Source organism: Gadus chalcogrammus, chromosome 2 (genome assembly GCF_026213295.1).
Source record: "Gadus chalcogrammus isolate NIFS_2021 chromosome 2, NIFS_Gcha_1.0, whole genome shotgun sequence".
NCBI classification, from domain to species: domain Eukaryota; kingdom Metazoa; phylum Chordata; class Actinopteri; order Gadiformes; family Gadidae; genus Gadus; species Gadus chalcogrammus.
This window is the reverse complement of record NC_079413.1, coordinates 6933615-6950753: the sequence shown is the minus strand read 5'-3', so window position 1 is coordinate 6950753 and position 17139 is coordinate 6933615. Positions and strand designations below refer to the sequence as shown.

The 17139-nt window shown below is 47.5% G+C and overlaps 2 protein-coding genes across 6 annotated transcripts in view; one reads left to right on the top strand and one right to left on the bottom strand.

Annotated features, from left to right (window-relative positions):
* Positions 1-16398, bottom strand: part of LOC130372141 (dedicator of cytokinesis protein 7-like) — a 42629-nt gene extending 26231 nt beyond the window's left edge. For all 5 annotated transcript variants that reach the window (XM_056577955.1, XM_056577940.1, XM_056577946.1 and 2 more), the window contains exons 1-14: positions 16222-16398; positions 13585-13672; positions 11509-11684; positions 11144-11212; positions 10871-10997; positions 9526-9738; positions 8653-8738; positions 8435-8501; positions 7628-7777; positions 7121-7201; positions 6527-6683; positions 5800-5933; positions 5091-5184; positions 4189-4351 (exon numbers count right to left, since the gene is read on the bottom strand). In XM_056577955.1, the coding sequence (XP_056433930.1) occupies positions 4189-4351; positions 5091-5184; positions 5800-5933; positions 6527-6683; positions 7121-7201; positions 7628-7777; positions 8435-8501; positions 8653-8738; positions 9526-9738; positions 10871-10997; positions 11144-11212; positions 11509-11684; positions 13585-13672; positions 16222-16271 (1655 nt within the window). In that variant the 5' untranslated portion in view covers positions 16272-16398. The remainder of the gene's footprint in view (positions 1-4188; positions 4352-5090; positions 5185-5799; positions 5934-6526; positions 6684-7120; positions 7202-7627; positions 7778-8434; positions 8502-8652; positions 8739-9525; positions 9739-10870; positions 10998-11143; positions 11213-11508; positions 11685-13584; positions 13673-16221) is intronic.
* LOC130372173 (uncharacterized) lies at positions 795-4411 on the top strand. Its single transcript, XM_056577998.1, has 4 exons — positions 795-1372; positions 3096-3245; positions 3583-3693; positions 3786-4411. Exons 1-4 carry the CDS (start codon positions 1025-1027, stop codon positions 3801-3803), a joined length of 627 nt encoding a protein of 208 aa, XP_056433973.1. The 5' UTR covers positions 795-1024; the 3' UTR covers positions 3804-4411.
* Positions 16399-17139: the final 741 nt, after the last annotated feature.

Sequence of the window (17139 nt, the reverse complement as noted above, 5' to 3'; positions counted from 1 at the left end):
TTTTGATAGGCCAATATGTAAAGCGTCTTAGAGTACCGCTATATAAATTTCATTTATTATTATTATTATTAGTTACAGTTCATTCAACAAACAAAATACGCAAATATTCAACAGTATCAAATATCAAAGCTGCTTGTTACATAAAAAAAAGAAAACAGAATTCTTATTCCCTGTGGAGGGAGGATTTCACCAACTCCATCACTACCACAAATCTACACAACAGTGAATTTTTGAAGAAAGAGCCAAAACACTCCATTGGTCTTTCCATTCCCAAAATAGGCATGGGCACCAGAGAAGAAAGCCAAAAGGCATACTGATTTTGTCCCCGTATGGGATCACGAGAGCGAGGGCTGACCCACTGCATGGCACGGCGAGCACGACCTCACCGTCTGTCCAAGTCAAACACAGGAGGTAACCCTAGTTCACCCATTTCACAACACCTGATCCTATGATGTCGTCGAGGAACAGCTGATCATTTACGAGACCATGTACGGTCGGTATTTATTGCTCAATTGTCGTCGATATTTCATTCGAAAAATGGAATGAAAGAGTTGAAGTCGTCCACATGATCATGAGGGAATTACTTTATTATTATGCAGAAGTGATTGCTGGGGATGGGGGTGTATATGGGGTTACAAGGGCAGAAAGGGATCCATCGAAGGAGGCAGTACCTCGAACCAGGGTCGCGAAGAGTACGAACACCTCTGATTGGACACCAGCCGAGTTAATAGTTCACTACGGAGTTGCGCATCGAAAACCAATAGATCCCATCCATAAAAAGGGGCACGCACAAGCAAAATCGAAACAAACCCCTGAAAAACTGACGCTCAGGGAACCACTCTTTAGAGCACGGGAAAAGCACTGCAAAAACTGTGACTCCTCAAAGTGACAAATAGTGTTTGCAGTGCACAAAGCAGTGCATATAGAAGTGCTGCGGTTTCAATACCGACACAATTAACAACACCACCACCAACAACAACAACAGCAACAATCCCAGGGCTTCTGAGCCGGAGAAGGACGTCACATGCGGAACATGAAGCCGCCTCAGAGCACTTGGTGGCATCTGGTTGGTCTTTCTGCCGTCTTCCTGTCCGGGAGCTACGCGGCCCCCGTGCAAGAGCGTGAGACAGCGGCCGGGGCCGGGGCCGGGGCCGGGGCAGCTGCCTCAAAGGAAGATGTGAACGTGCTGGCCTTCGGCGTGATCCAATTGACCGATGCGCTCGGCCGGGTGAAGGAGAAGACCGGGAGCAAGATGGACGCGATCGGTCGCTCGCTGTCGGTCCACGACGACTGGCTGTCGCTGCTGCTGGGGGAGGCACGGAGGGCGTCCTCTGCCAAGCGGGGGGCTAAAGAAGAACTGCACCAGCTACAGGTGAGGCGCCTAAGTAAGGGCAGCGTTGTGGCGTTGCTTTAAAAGGTGACATATTATACCACCCGGTGCGAGTGTGATTAGCCGTTACAAGCAGTTTTTTTTTTAAATAAATCTGCCACTTCTGACATCACAAGGGGGCGTGTCCACCTAGATGTATGATGGATTGAGGAGCAACTACATTCCTCTGGGTATGCTGGATAGACTGATCTATCCAGCATACATCTAGGTGGACACGCCCACTTGTGATGTCAGAAGAGGCAAATATTCAAAACGGCTTGTAATGCCTAATCACACTCACACCTGGTGGTAAAATATGTCACCTTTAAAGGGCCCTTTATGGTCCCAGGTTCACGCAACGCAAGGGCCTTACGTTCTTGCGGACCCTCCTTGCGTCCAACGCAAGGGCCGGACGTGAGCCTCCCAAAAATCGCAACCTTCCGTCGAGGCGACGCGGCAGCAAGGGCTGTGATTGGACCGCTTACTAAAACCCGACGCAGAACCATAAACGTTCACGACTGCGTCGAAGCGTCCGAGTGGTCATTGCGTTGCGGGAATGTGGGGCCATAATCAGCCCTTAAGGGTGTGGTCGCACAGCGAGAGACTAGGGTTATGTGTCCCTAAAATGGATGGAGACGACACCGTCTCTGTGGGACTGATGGACTGACGATGAAGGAGAGAACGCATGCATGTATTTTTGTATGTTTTCTTTTTTTTAACCAAAGGTTGGTCTTTAAACGCAAGCCAAAATGGAATGCTAACTTTTGTCGGAGCGCTATAGGAGTAGATATCCTTTGGACGTTTCCAAAGGGCTTTTAAAGGCTGTGGCTTCGCCTGCAAAGATTTGATCCACCTGCGGCTTACGCGAAAACAACACCGCCGTGCCGTGCCTCATTTCCCACTCTGAAACGGAAACTCGAAAAAAGGACAAACGCCCTCTTCGTTCCTGTTCTCCATTTCGTCTGCTCGCCGCGTGACCGCGGCCTGAATCCTGCGGTGAAAGCCACTACCTTACCGGGCCCTTCCTTGATGGGGACTCACAGACGCCAGATAGCAGTACGGCTCCTATTGTCAACCGGTGGAACCTTTTCGAGCAGCGGGTGCGAGACGCAGGCGCGGTGCCAAGTGGCCGAGATCCTACGGTATAATCGCAGACCCCCCACCCCCCTATCTCTCTGGGCTGCCGGGCATGGAGGCGCGCCACAGCTGAACACACATAATCAGGCAGACATTTTCCTCCTCTGCCAAAATGCAAAACAAACAACAAAGTGTGTGTGTGTGTGTGAGATGGGGATACAAAATTAGGCTGCGGAAGGCCATTTGCGTTGTTTGTTTGGTTGTTTTTTTAAATCATCCACGTAGTTCGTTCTATTGTGTTTGTTAAAAAAACGCAGGATCCGAGCAATGTGTGTGTGTGTTTGTGCGTGTGTGTCACAATGTCAGTAGGGAGCCATGCCAAGTTTGTGTGTCAGAATGGCAGTAGAAAGCCACGCTGTGTGTGTGTGTGTGTGTGTGTGTGTGTGTGTGTGTGTGTGTGTGTGTGTGTGTGTGTGTGTGTGTGTGTGTGTGTGTGTGTGTGTGTGTGTGTGTGTGTGTGTGTGTGTGTGTGTGTGTGTGTTATTGTAGCGTAGGCAGCTGCCAGCTGCACTGTGTGCGGTGGTGGGAGGAGGAGGAGGAGGAGGAGGAGGAGGAGGTGGATTAAGTGGGCAGATGCTTCTTTTGACAGCTCCAGATGGCCGGGGTGACGGCCCAGGGCAGGGAGACTCAAGACACGCTGGCCCGGGTGGACCGGGAGGTCCAGGGGCTCTGGGCCAGAGTTGGGAACGTGGAGGAGTACCTGGGCGTCAACGTCGCCAACCACATCAAACATCTACAGGTACAGGCAGCACTGGGCGTGGTTCAGGGTGCTCTAGCCCTTAGATTGTATGATAATGACTTAGAATTAAGCAGCCTGAATATGAATGCTGTATGCGCCTACAGTATGGAAATACAGGGTTATAAACTACAGCTTTGGGTGTGGTGCTATAACCCTCCCGTCAAACAAGTGTCAATCTTTAGATATTTGTCTTGCGCTTGCAACAATTATTCTTGTTGCAATTATTTCTCCAGAAATGCCGCGCTACCTTTAAAACTTCCTACAACCGCCATTTTTGTTAAAGCCGTGCTTGAAAAAGGCCAAACCAACACCCCACACTTTTTTTTCCGTTTCTAAGGAGAAGACGAGCGACCACTCATACGTCCTGAGGTTGCTCCAGCATTTCGCCAAGTACCAGGAAGAGTTGCTGGACGGGCAGAGCCGGCAGCTCTCCAGACTCCTGCAAATGGTGGGTCAGCCTTTTCCAAAACCACAAAGCCAACAGCTTAATGTGGCATCTCTTGTTGTAGTGTGTTTACCACGACCCTGTCTTTATCTCAGAGCGAAGAGGACCATTAGCTGTGCAGGAAGTCAGCGGGGCTGCCAGACTAGGTGAAGCACCATCACCTCAACAAGAACGACAACACTTTGATGGAGCAGTGTATAAAGGCTTCAAAGCCTGATGCTTTGCATGTGTAAATATGGGTAAATATGTGTAAATACTGTGATTATTTTAGTAGCTTTAACCGTTTATTTAAAGAAAAACTGTTTTATTTATGTGGTGCTCTGGTAAAAGTATTGAAATTTAGGTTTCAAAGACAAACCCTCCCTCAAAACCACCAACATGAACACAGTGTATGAATGTATCGCAGTGAATTAAAGAGCGGGACTTTGAATGAATGCGACAATGGCGGCATAGGAATGAAGCAATATGGGTTGGTGCAGGACCACCGGTGCGGGCTACCTGTAGGTGGTGTGGGGCGTGTACACGTAGCGCGCGGGGAACTCCAGCACGTCCTTGGTGGGCCGGACACGGGGGTCCGGGTAGGGCTTGACGTGCAGCAGCTCGGGGGACAGACAGTAGTGAGGGGAGTCGGGCGCGGGGGAGATGTCGATCTTCAGCTGGGCTGAGAGACGCAAGTGTCGCAGAGGGAGGGACACACACACAGAGAGAGAGAGAGAGAGAGAGAGAGAGAGAGAGAGAGAGAGAGAGAGAGAGAGAGAGAGAGAGAGAGAGAGAGAGAGAGAGAGAGAGAGAGAGAGAGAGAGAGAGAGAGAGAGAGAGAGAGAGAGAGAGAGAGAGAGAGAGAGAGAGAGAGAGAGAGAGAGAGAGAGAGAGAGAGAGAGAGAGAGAGAGAGAGAGAGAGAGAGAGAGAGAGAGAGAGACATCATAAAGTTGTGAATACTTTGTGTGCACTTTTTCTAAATGTGAGAATGTATGTTTTGGTTGATTGGATTTTCTGTATGGGATATGATACATCATATGTATGACTCTGCCTTGCATTGGGTTTATACTCTTTTTTTTACCCCCTGTATACCTAGTAGCCTAAAGTGTCGGGCTACTTCTAGCCTTTTAAGTGGTTTAAAATAGCGATTTAGTTTTTACCATAACACATGCCCCTATCGTAAGTTTATAGCGTTTTGATAGAATCGGCTAAAAAAAGCTAACTGAAGAATACGTCTATATGCGTTTTTTTGCTCCAAAACGAACATTCCAACTCGTTATCATACCAAACATATCCCAAATCCATTTTACACCGGATTTCTCCTTTAAAATAAAGGTCTTTGTACATGAATTGTCTTTGTGTGCACATTAATTGTCTCTGTGTGCATGTGTGTGTGCATGTGCGTGTGGTGTGTGCTAACCCGTGACAGGCCTGAGTCGTCGAAGAACAGAAGAAGGTCGGCGCATGTCGGCCAAAAACTTGTACAGATCTTCATCGCTCAGTCTGTCTCCTTCCTACACACGAAACAGACGACCAGGTTCATTGCTTGCACAGAACATGGAAGAACCTTTCAGATTGCCCTTTTTGCTTCATTTAAAAGAAAGAGAAGCTTTCTGCTGGAAGCAAAATAATGTAGACTGTACCAACTGTAGAAGCGTTTTGACACTGTTAAATGCATTTTCAATCCCTTATATTGTAACCGACTAAAAAAATAAATAATTTAAATCATGTAGTGTCATCGTAGGACATAATAAGTATTTATGGTCTGCTCCTTTTGATGTACCAGTCAGGGATACAACCATATCCACTAGTTTAGTCTACATATAGTAGCAGACCCATAATTATAATCAGCGCTAAGAGCAACACCTGTGTTTGTTCTGCAACGACGCCTCCGTGTAAAGGGTCTACTGCTATGCTGATTATAAGTATAAACAGCTCATGCCAAAAACAAGCAGAAACACGCTCATTCGAAAAAGTACTGTACGAAAAAACGAAATTGACAAACAGGGACAAGCCGCAGTGTACCAAACTGTTGCCAAGGAGACCGAGAGGGGCCACAACACACACAGTTCATCATCTGCGAAGCCAGGACACCCTGTCCCCCCCCCCCCCCTCCCCGCGGCTCTGACCTGCTTGAAGAAGTTGGTGACGGTCAGTGTCGCCGGCCGGAAGGTGGCAAAGTTGCACATGTCCTCCCCCACGCTCATGCGCTCAAAGCCCTTCTTCTTCCTCTCGTTCCACGTGCCGCTGTGGCTTTTTTTCTCTGGCGTGTCGGGAGAGAAAAGACGCGGTCACGTCAAACGACAGAAGAGCCATGAGTTCATCTCTGTGCAGGTGCTGCAATGATGTCACTTTGGATATAAAAAGATGCCATATCTATAAGGTGACATATTATACCACCAGGTGTGAGTGTGATTAGCCGTTACAAGACGTTACAAGACGTTTTGAATATCAGCCTCTTCTGACATCATAAGTGGGCGTGTCCACCTAGCTGTATGACTGATAGATGAGCAGCGTTTGCTACAGTCCACTGGTTTGGCTGGTATACTGATCTATCCAGCACACATCTAGGTGGACACGCCCACTTGTGAGGCCGATTTTCGGCTTGCAATGGCTATCAAACTCACACCTGGTGGATTAAGATGTCATCTTTAACACCCTTTGCACCCTGTCGATTCCTTTCTTTTCCTGTTTAAGGTTTTATGCACTTTTTGAATTTGGAATCACCGTCCAGTGGAATTTTATTATATTTTGTGTCTTTGTGTCACTGAGTCAAAGTCCTTATGCATATACATATTAATAACACAACCACAAAACAACAAGCCGTGGAGACGACGGGGGGCCGGGGCGGGTTACCGGAGTCCGAGTCGGGGTCGCTGCGGTCCAGTCCGCCCACGCTGCTGACGATGTTGAGCAGGTGGATGGCGGTCCAGGCGAAGGGCATGCGGAAGCGGCCCAGACGGGTGCACGACTGCTCCGCCTGCGAGCGCAGCTTCTCCAGCTTCTCCTTGTGCTGCACAAGGGGACCAGAGGAGTGGAAGATTAAAGGGACAATGAATCCTCTGGGGACGTCTTTGAGAAAAGGGGACATGCTGGCATCGCCCCTTCAACGTTGTTACAAAGACTAAAAACATAAAACCTTTGAGAATATATAGTTTGAACCATTACTGGTTCAGAATATTCTTGTTTTGGTAATTTACATAATAGGGAAATGTGACTTTAAATCACTTATCAGAGACCAAAAAAAGCTGGCACAGTGCACAGCTAAGGGAGAACTGCAAATATTGCAAAAGTGCGGCAGACAGAATTGGGTAACCCCTCGTGCCCAGACGAGACCTACCTGGCAGCGAGTGTGCACCGTCCCGCTGCCAAGTTTCAGCACTGCACCGGCAGTTTTCTTTACAAATACATAAAAAGGGAAGCGTTTCCGTGTCTCGCTCGCCTACGTACCTTGGCTGAATCCGACTCCTTCATCACCATGTAGGGCTCACAGCAATCTCCGATGTCACCCTGCTGCAGCACTTTCTCCAGCTGGACGAGAGATCACAGGCAAGCGGACACCGCGCTACGTCACCGCGAATCAATTCCATCAGTGTTTCACAGGTTTAACGGATCCATGTGCGCTAATGGACGGCGCATAGGAGGACGTTCCCATTTAAACCTGATTCATGCATTTGTGTGGGACAGCAATCAATTCTTTGGAGTTTGAAACGGCATGAAACGGTACCGAAGGCAGCCCTGACCTTGGTTCAAAATGTTGTGAAATGTGGTGTTGAAAGAATGAGGGGAAGGCCGCAGAGGACATTGTGCAGGTTTCACGTTTCATCTCCTAAATCGACTTGGAAAGCATCCGATATTTCACCAGAACGTTTTGTCTGCATCACTCACAAGCCCTCGCACAGAGCTTCAAGAGGAGTCCCCGTCGGTCTGGGTGCTCCAGGGCCGTTGGAAGCATACCTTGATGACCAGGAAGATATCGGCGGAGGGGTAGGTGATGGAGAAGATGGCGGAGCGGGCCATGGTGGAGATGGCCGTGTTGGGGGTGTGGACTTTCAGCAGGCCCTTCATCTGATCCGAGTTGAGGTCAAAGTGGAAGTCCTCCGAGATCTGTGGGAAGAGGAGGAGGGGGGGGGGCATTGATCTTAGAAAACAACAACAACAACAACAACAAGGGGTAGGGCGAGAGGGAGGGTTGTGAGTCTGAAACACATAGGGTTAAGAGGGGTTTAATGCAGTTTGGGGACTTCGGTGATTGAACCTGCAAGAACACTCACTTCCGAGAATAAAGGGAATTCAATCACGGGGAGGGAGCAAAGGGGCAGCTGAGCTCGACATTACTTTCAAGGGTTTGGCATGAGGGACAGAGAGAGAGATACACAGAGAGGAGGGGGAGAGCGAGAGGGAGAGATACACCGAGAGGAGGGGGAGCGAGAGAGAGAGATAGAGAGATACACAGAGAGGAGAGAGAGTGAAAGAGAGAGAGAGAGAGAGAGAGAGAGAGAGAGAGAGAGAGAGAGAGAGAGAGAGAGAGAGAGAGAGAGAGAGAGAGAGAGAGAGAGAGAGAGAGAGAGAGAGAGAGAGAAAAAGAGACAGACATAGACAGAGACAGAGAGAGAGAGAGAGAGACAGTGAAAAAGAGGCATAAAAAGAGAGAGGGACTGAGAGCGCGAGAGAGAAAGAAAGAGAGAGTGTGGACCACCCTGAAAGATGAGTCACCAAACCACATAAAAATTATGTTTGTGGCCGAGGACAACACACAATTACCTTCTTTTTCTCCTTGACGTCGTACAGCGCGAGTGTCCCGAATATCGGCTCGATTTCAATTTCAAATCTATAAAAAAAGACAGGCGTTTTTTTTCACTTTCAGTGCCATGTCATCAGTAAGCATTGTTAAGACACAGGCCGAGGTGAGGCCCCTGGCTCATGGGGATGCTGTGGCCTGTGGCGTGGGTGAGGGTGAGGGGGCGGCGGTGGATACGCACTTGAGGGACAGACACTTCACCATGATCCTCTGGCCACAGTGCTCCTTGGGCACCTCGGGTAGGGAGCACCTCTCCACCGCCTCGTCCTGAAAAACAAGACCAGCGAAAAGTCAGTGAGAAGGATATAAACACAACCCTGACATGCACAGTCTCTATTTACCCGGGCGCCATGGTAACGCTAAGACAGAAGAGCCTCGGAGTAAAAGAAAAGAGTTAAAAAAAGAAAAGAATGATGAGTGACACGGAGAGGTAATGAGAAATAAGAAGGACACTAAAGCTTTGGTTACCCAGGCAGCGAGCGACTCGCTGCATGTAATGAACAATCATCTGATGGGAACATCCAATAAACTATCTGCACTCTCTGTCCTTCCATCTGAAGGTGGTAGGGACGCTATATAAAACTTTTTGTGTTTCTCACACACACACACACACACACACACACACACACACACACACACACACACACACACACACACACACACACACACACACACACACACACACACACACACACACACACACACACACACACACCATGTTATTGGTCCATGGACAAAACAGTATACCACAACCTTTGCTGTGCGTTGAAAATTATTTGGTGCACAACGATGCGAATACAATTTTAAGTCATTTTAATCTTTAACCTTCCAGACACCGTCCATGAGGTTGTCTGCTGGCACGCCTGACCAGGGCTCTCTCGAATCTCCTTCCTAGCCCACCGAAAGCATGCAGAGGACACTGAAATGCACAGTCTACCAACACGACCACGGCCGGCACACTGTCTCCCACTTAATCCCTTCGCTCCCTACCCGCGGACGCGGCGGTCTCCTGAGACCGCAGCGTCCGCGGTTAGGGGAGGATCAGGGAACCCACCTCGTCGGGCGTGGGGTACAGCCCCAGCAGGTCGGGGTGACGCCCCTGCAGCCGCGCCTCCGTGTTGCGCCGGTCCAGGTCCTCGGCGGCGGCGCGCTCCAGGACGGCGGGAAGCAGGACGTCCGGCGACGAGTTCTTCAGGTCGAAGATGCTGGAGGCCCAGCTGCCGCGCGGCGTGTCGTCCAGGGAGGCCGAGCGCCGCTTGATGTCGTCCTGTGACCACAGCAACGACGCCGTCGTTAGTGCTTTCGGCGGGGGGGGTCACGTTGTGCGCTCTGATGGCCTCTTTCGGGTTGGTTTCGGTTTAGGTGTCATGCTGGTGGTATTGATTTGACCGTCACGTCATGTGCGAGTGACTTGCAGTGGGTTCGGCCACATGTCACGCTAGTGGCATTGATTTGACCGCTTGGTCATGTGCATGGATGACTTGATGCGGATTCAGATCCACGTCATGCTAATGTTATTGATTTGGCCATTGCGTCATGTGTGAGTGACTTGTCAGTGGTTTCGGAAACACGTCATACTAATGGTATTGATTTCACGGTTTGATCATGCGCATTGATGTGCTGCAGTGGATTCAGATCCATGTCATGCTAATGTTATTGATTTCACCGTTTGATCAAGTGCATGGATGACTAACAGCGGATTTGGTTACATGTCATGCTTATGGTATTGATTTTGCCTGCTTGTCATGTGTGAGTGAATGGCAGTGGTTTCGGATGCATCATGCTAATGTTATTGATTTCACTGTTTGGTCATGTGTATGGAAGACTTGCTGAGGATTCAGATCCATGTCATGAATTAAGAGATGGACGTTCCAGGTAGGACGTGAACAATGAGGATGGGATAGACTCCAGAGTCGTTTTCAATTCGGTCGGGAGATGAGCAGAGGTCATGGGTTGTTGTTTACTTGTTGTTTTCCCCTCCTCTTCTAACGGGTACGGCATTGACTTTAACGTCAAATGGTGAGTCACTCCGGGGAGCTAAGATGTTTAAAAGAGATAATGGGGGGAGATAAATTCCAGAACCCATTATCTTAAGTCAAGCTAATTGAGTTGGTTGCAGCAGGGCCCTAAGTGCACTGGGCACTATGCAACATGCATTTCCCTACGCAATGAAATTATTATTCACGACAGAGCCGTTTTATCCGTGCCATTAAAATAAGAGCTGGACCCGTGCTGTTAGTGTTTGTGTTGCTGTGTTCCATCTAGCAGGCGGAGATGAGCAAGGCACAAGAAAAAGGGACTGGGTCTGGTTTTCTTTCTTTTGATTTTTCTATATGTTTCACCGTGATTTATTCTCATGAGCATATGGACATTTTTGATTGGTCGACGCCACGGAGTACCTGGTCGTCATGGCGATCGGCGGCCGCCACCTCATCGAGCTCAAAGGTCTGTTTGACCAGACCTCGCTGCCTCTCTCGCTGGCTCTCAGAGTTGTGGGGGCTGTATGCGGTACTGTAGTGTTGATACCTAACCGAGAGAAACGCATCAGAAACAGTGTGCCGTTGTTAAAAAGTGAACAACACATCCAAAAACAAGAAGACGCTGAATAATTGACCGTGCTGTACAGGAATAATTAGGGTACAGTGTGTCTGGGTGAATTATGCATGGCTTACTTTCTCTGAATGACGAGCCAGTCATCTGTGTAGACTGCCAGGGCGTCTCTCACTCTAGGGTCCAGTGGGCTACACACACACACACACACACACACACACACACACACACAAAATAGATAACATATGAATAATTGAGTGAAGGGAAGCAGTGCATTAACATTCATGTCAATGGAAAAAAACAACTGAAAGATGTACTCATTCTGATGTGATCTATTCTCGATCAGTTCACAACGATGGCTGTGTGCTTGCGTGTGAGTGCGTGTCCCTGCTGGGAACATGATGTGTATTTTCGAAGGACTTCAGTTTGAGGCCTTTACCTTCAGGGCCTATGGTTCTAGTGGCTAGGTCTATGGGTTGGGACTTACTCCTCTTCAGGCAGCGGCGGCTCCAGGGTGGAGCACTCCTTCACCTGCTGCACCAGGTTCAGGTCGTCCGGGGGGAACTCCATCAGCTGACGGAGGGGACCAGGCTCCGCCCCCGGGGCGTGGCTGCTCACATACTCCTCAAAGTCCACGGGCTCCACCACCTCGGACAGGGGGACCTGCCAATCAAAGTGATACCAGATTAAGACTGCTGCTTAACCACACGGGGAGACGGCGCTCGCGCCTCATCAGCTTAATGAGATTAAGGGGACTAATTGCTAACTCCAAAAAGAGCGAGAGGGGAGAGAGACAGAGAAAGAGACAGAGTGGGACAGGGAGAGAGCGAGACACACACATACACACAAACACATACACATTCTGCATAGAGAGGCAATGGGGCCATGCAATGAGGAAGAGATTATGTTCATTTTGTTATAATTACATGTGTATGGACGTGACTGACTGAAATGTCAGTGTTAAACATTGTAATTAACCACGCTAGTAGGATCTCCTTGTCCTGTCTTGGAAAGGCTTGTCCCTGTTAAACTAGGGTGTGACAAGTAAGGTAATACAATAAGATCATGGGCTTTATTATAGGATTTAAAATACTGATATTAACAGTATTCTAGACTAGCAATATCCAGCACATTCTGATTCATTTCTTGTTTTATGACAAGAAATATATAAAACAGAATTATGATAAAGAAATATATATATTTGTAGCCTCTATTGGCTTTACTTTAATTATGTGAATATAGACAGGGGTAAATTCAATTTATCAATCTAAATTCAATTTTATCAAACAAATTGCGGTTGTGCAGCCTATAAACAAAGGTGTGACGATTTTGACTGTATTATATACAAATACCTTTCAAAAAGTTTGTGACGGTTTCAATAATTGCTCAATGGTAATCTCCGACAGGCACAAACAGGTTGAACAAGTTACCTGCCATTAACAAAAGGATACTAATTTGGTAATAAACTCCAATTCCAATTTTAATTTCTTCCAGTGATCCGTCATCTAGAATAGGGCATTGATTTGCATTCCCTTGAGGAGTCACTATTTGCATTATGTACATAATGGCAAAATGTACAAAACCACCTTTTATGTTTAAGAGCATTCAGAACGGCGCCTCCATACAGGCACGGTATGACTTCCACCACTGCTCTAAACCTTGTTGCGCATCGCAGCGTCACTCATCACTACCACTAATCATATTAAACAACGAACAAGACCAGTGAATCGTCCGACGTGTCGTCCCGTCTACCATGCTGTCGGACGCGGAGCTCCGTGCCTTCGTCTGGTGCGCGACCCGCTTTACATTGAAGCTCTGCCGTTACAGAGTCGCTCACGGACCAAGAGTGGATCCGAAAGACATCAAAATGCTACTCGTGTTTTAACAAATGGGACCGTTTCAGAAATTAAATGTCTTTGTCACGTAAACCCTGTTTAAGATGTTACATGGCGGCGCACGGACACTTTTAGGCTGCATTGTCAGGGGTGACGTAATAACAGAAACACTTGCACCGTTGCGTCCACATGATAAGGGGTCTCAAATGGGATCATTTTGGTCGCAGTCTTGGGCCCTGCATGTCACCATATGACACTATCCTTGCAACCGCAAATAAATCCTTAAACATCTCAGGATTTCAAAAGGCTTTTCACAGACTCATTGATTTGTTATGCTGCAGCCTTTAAATGCAATCACTTGAAATAAAGTTCAAAGCAAAAGAGAGTCATTGTGAGTCGTCAGTCTTTGCAACTTTCAGTAACACTTAGCAGACACCTACGGACATGATTGAATGTACTTTAGAATGAACATTTGGTACTGCTGCCTTTACAAGGATGCGGCCGATACACAGGTTTGTTGTTTTTCAAGCCTTAATTGTTAGCAAGTGTGGCTTATGTACGATGCGGTGTGTATTCGCGTGATTACGGTATTTATCTAGCGGGCATCTTAGTTGTAAATGCTAGCCGGCCATAGCCACCTAGGAAGGATGAACCACTATGGTCGCTAGGTGATTAAAGGCCCATAAGTTAAGGCAGGTTATGGTGATGCAGGGCAGGGACAAACTTACGGGCTGGTGAACTCCTCCTCTCTTCTTGGAAAGCTGTGGGGAACCATACTCTCTTGACACTTGCTTTCTGACCTCTGAGGCCACCGTCCTGTGCATCAGAGAGAGAGAGAGAGAGGGTGGGGATGGGAGGGAGAGAGTAGAGAGAGTTGAGTTAATGGAGAAAAATTGGTGCAGACTGTGCAAGTCATGATGAATACTTGCATCGGATGCTACCAAAGTTACCATCCGTACCAATCTACAATATTTATTCTCTCACATAACCTTTGTCAACCCTTTTGTTTTATAGTGCCCTTACATTTCTGCCCATTTGGCCAAGAAGCTACTGTACTCCTAACCATCCCTGCAAGTAGGGAACTCTCTTCTGCATTCCTTCTCAATGCTCCTCCTTCCCATCGGATGCTCTCTGAGGCTTGGAGTTAGGGTGCAATGCTCTTATGAGGTTGTCTCTGATTAAAGGATACACAGATATCATTGATTTAAGTTCACTTGGATCTTCTATTTCAGGACACAGTGAAGAGCTTGTGGTGAAGTGCTTCTCCAAGGGACCAGGAATTTATGTTTCAAATCACTGCTATTCAAATTCAAGTACTAAAATCTTCAAAGTCACTGAAGACATGTCCACCAACAAGGTCAAATGACATTCCAATTACACCGGGCAACAGATCAGTGCTAAAGGGCTTGAGTGGAGAAGGACATGCATTGCAAACCCTAAGCCTCAAGTCTAAGCCTTACCGGTATTACTCTGAACCTCTGCTACATTTGGCCCCATCCCATCCCTACCGACAACGTCTAGATCTATGCCACTACTAAGAGCCCCGCAGCAGACCTCCAAGGGAGGGGACGGGCCTCACTATTCACCATTTAGTCATTAAGCAGAGTCCTTCATCTAAAGTGACATACGTACAGGCCAATAATGAAGGGGTAGGGGGTTAGGCCTCTAGCTCGAGGAATGCCTACAGGTTAGCCTGCAGACACAGGGGCTGGAAAACCAAAACCCTTTCGGCTGGGGGTCCATTCCAACACCCTAACTACGAGACGCTCCTGCCTGCGGGCCTGTAGCAAGGGAGCAGGCACCGATCCAGGGCTTCACGCTTGGCCCTTTATGGACCAACGGCAAATGGAAAGGCTTACGCAGATGACAAAAGCCAAACAATTGGCCAATCGTCTGGCAGAAGCTGCAAGCAGCTGCTCTTTTCATCAGTATCCCTCTCCCAGGGAGAGGCAGCTGTAGGTCCTTGAAACTTTTAAAATAACGGCACATATGGTTGAATATGAATATGTGTGAATATGTGCTTGTGCAACGGTATATGCACAGATACTCGGGTTACGGGATTGAAAGATGTATGAATAGATTGCATCGGGTGACGAGCTATGCCAGATCACTCGGATTGTATTGCAGTGCTGGATTAAACATTTACTTCACAGACTCACAGAAAGAGTGTGGAGAAAAACCAAACGCTGCAAAACACCATCTAGAAATCTCCCTTGAAAACAGGAAGGCGCTCGACAGGGGCTACAGCTCGACCCCTCTCCACACACACACACACACACACACACCCTTTCCTGCATCCGGGACTCAACAATAGAGCACGTCTCACTCTGGTCAACACAAGGCAGTCTACCGGAATGTAGTGCAAGACACTTTAAATATAGGTCCTATTATTCTCTGCAATGGCACCTGATGCAGCAACAGAGTGAACAAAATGTAGCCCTACGCCACAGTGTCAGATGACTTAACCCACAATTTCAATTGCAACGTCCTGTAATGCAGGCTGGGCAATGGTTCGTACACTCAAGTTTAACATGACAGTTAGATCGCAGGACTAAGGAGAACCACTTGATTTTAATCGCAATCATTTGATTGCCTTCCTCTTCCCGCTGATCTAAATAACGATAACTACTCAGGTTTCCTCAAACACAAGGGTACAGTGACAAAGCAGTGCCTGACTATGATGTATGTGTGTAAGGCAAACTTTAGACTGAACAAACAAAAGTCAGATTTAGAGAACAAATAGACATTTAGACAACGCCACGACGAACAATAATCCAATCCAGTGTATTCCCGAAATCACAACAATTAAAATGTTACAGCTAGGAAAACATGTGTGTCATTCGGATGTCTCAGAAGATAATCAGAACGCCCTGTATTCGATAGAGCATCCAGGCTGGCGATTAGCTCAGCATCCCGTTGTTGCGGCTGATCACAACACAACCTTAATTAACGTTAATTAACCTTCTAGACGTGGAAGTAATCTCTAACTTGCCATGTTACACTAATATGTCGGTGATGTGTCACGTTATTTCATGTGGTTTCTACAACTGTGTGAAGAAGACACAACAGTCCCACATCAGGATATGGGGTGGGGGGAACTCAAGCGACACATCCACATCCATGTCAACACAGGGAATCGTTTGATTACTTCTAGTTGATCGGGCTTTTCGGCGCCATGGTCGTTTACGTCTAGGTTATACACGGATTAAAACGTGTCTAGTTTCGGTTCAGCATTCATTAAACATTTATCGATAACCCCCTCCAGTCCACACACACATCCTAGCATAGGCTACTGTCCAGCAAGACAGCCGCAGCCCAGGGAGCCAGGACTACTCATCAATAACTTAACAAGTAACGAGCCTCACCGGTTAATTTTGTGAGCAAACGCCCGTCTCTCGCTCGCTGTAGATGACATTGCGCGTCTCCATGTAGAAGAGACTCTTCCAACTTGGAATCCGTGGGCTTACTTATATCTATCTTTTTTTCCCACGCACTGGCAGTCCCGTAAGCTCTCGTTCCTTTCTGTTTGGATTTCTCCTGAGTCAAATCGTTTCCGAGTGGCGCTGCTGCCCCGCTTGTTCCTCCTAGCGGATGGGAGCTGAACGGGCGCGTTATCGTGTGTCGGGAGCGGTCGTCGTAGTCTCTGCAAAGTGTGGGAGAGTATTCTCACCTGACCGGTTTGGAACAATGAAGCACATCCTCACACGTTTTGGGTTTCGCCGGGTTAATTTCTGTTTTAAAGCCAGCAAATGTTCTCACTCCATGATTCTGAATTTGACCTCTGGCCAATGAGAGGAATCGCTTACGTAACCATAACACATAAAACAAATGAAACTAAATAATTATGAAATAACAAATTAATACATATAACATTATTGGTTCTTTTATTTATAAGTTTGCAATTATGGATACTCTTGCAAACTGCCAAAAACTCTCTTCTTTTTCGGATCTTCTTGAGGCAAGTTAGCACCACTTAGCGGACTAACGAGCATACAGACTCGTTCTTTTTTCTATTGTTTGACCAGCAGATGGCGGTGTTCACCACGACTATTAAATAAGGCCGTGTTTTCGGCGCGTATTCTTGTGTATTGGCCTATTGTCTCGACAGCGTGCATCACTTTGCTAAGTCAACAACATAACATGAATAAACAAATAGCCGACGATTATTCAACAACATCCTAGGATTCATCGACAAGGATGTGTTAGTACATATGTTTGCATCATACACCTTGCATTGCTCAACGTGTATGATGATGATATCTTATGATTATAATAACAATACT

What these genes read in the sequence shown, in the direction of transcription:
- LOC130372173 (XM_056577998.1), top strand. Translation starts at nt 1,025, where the DNA reads ATGCGGAACATGAAGCCGCCTCAGAGCACTTGGTGGCATCTGGTTGGT. An exon ending in AAGAACTGCACCAGCTACAG is followed by an intron (nt 1,373 to 3,095) that starts GTGAGGCGCCTA and finishes TTCTTTTGACAG; the next exon opens with CTCCAGATGGCCGGGGTGAC. An exon ending in ACCACATCAAACATCTACAG is followed by an intron (nt 3,246 to 3,582) that starts GTACAGGCAGCA and finishes TCCGTTTCTAAG; the next exon opens with GAGAAGACGAGCGACCACTC.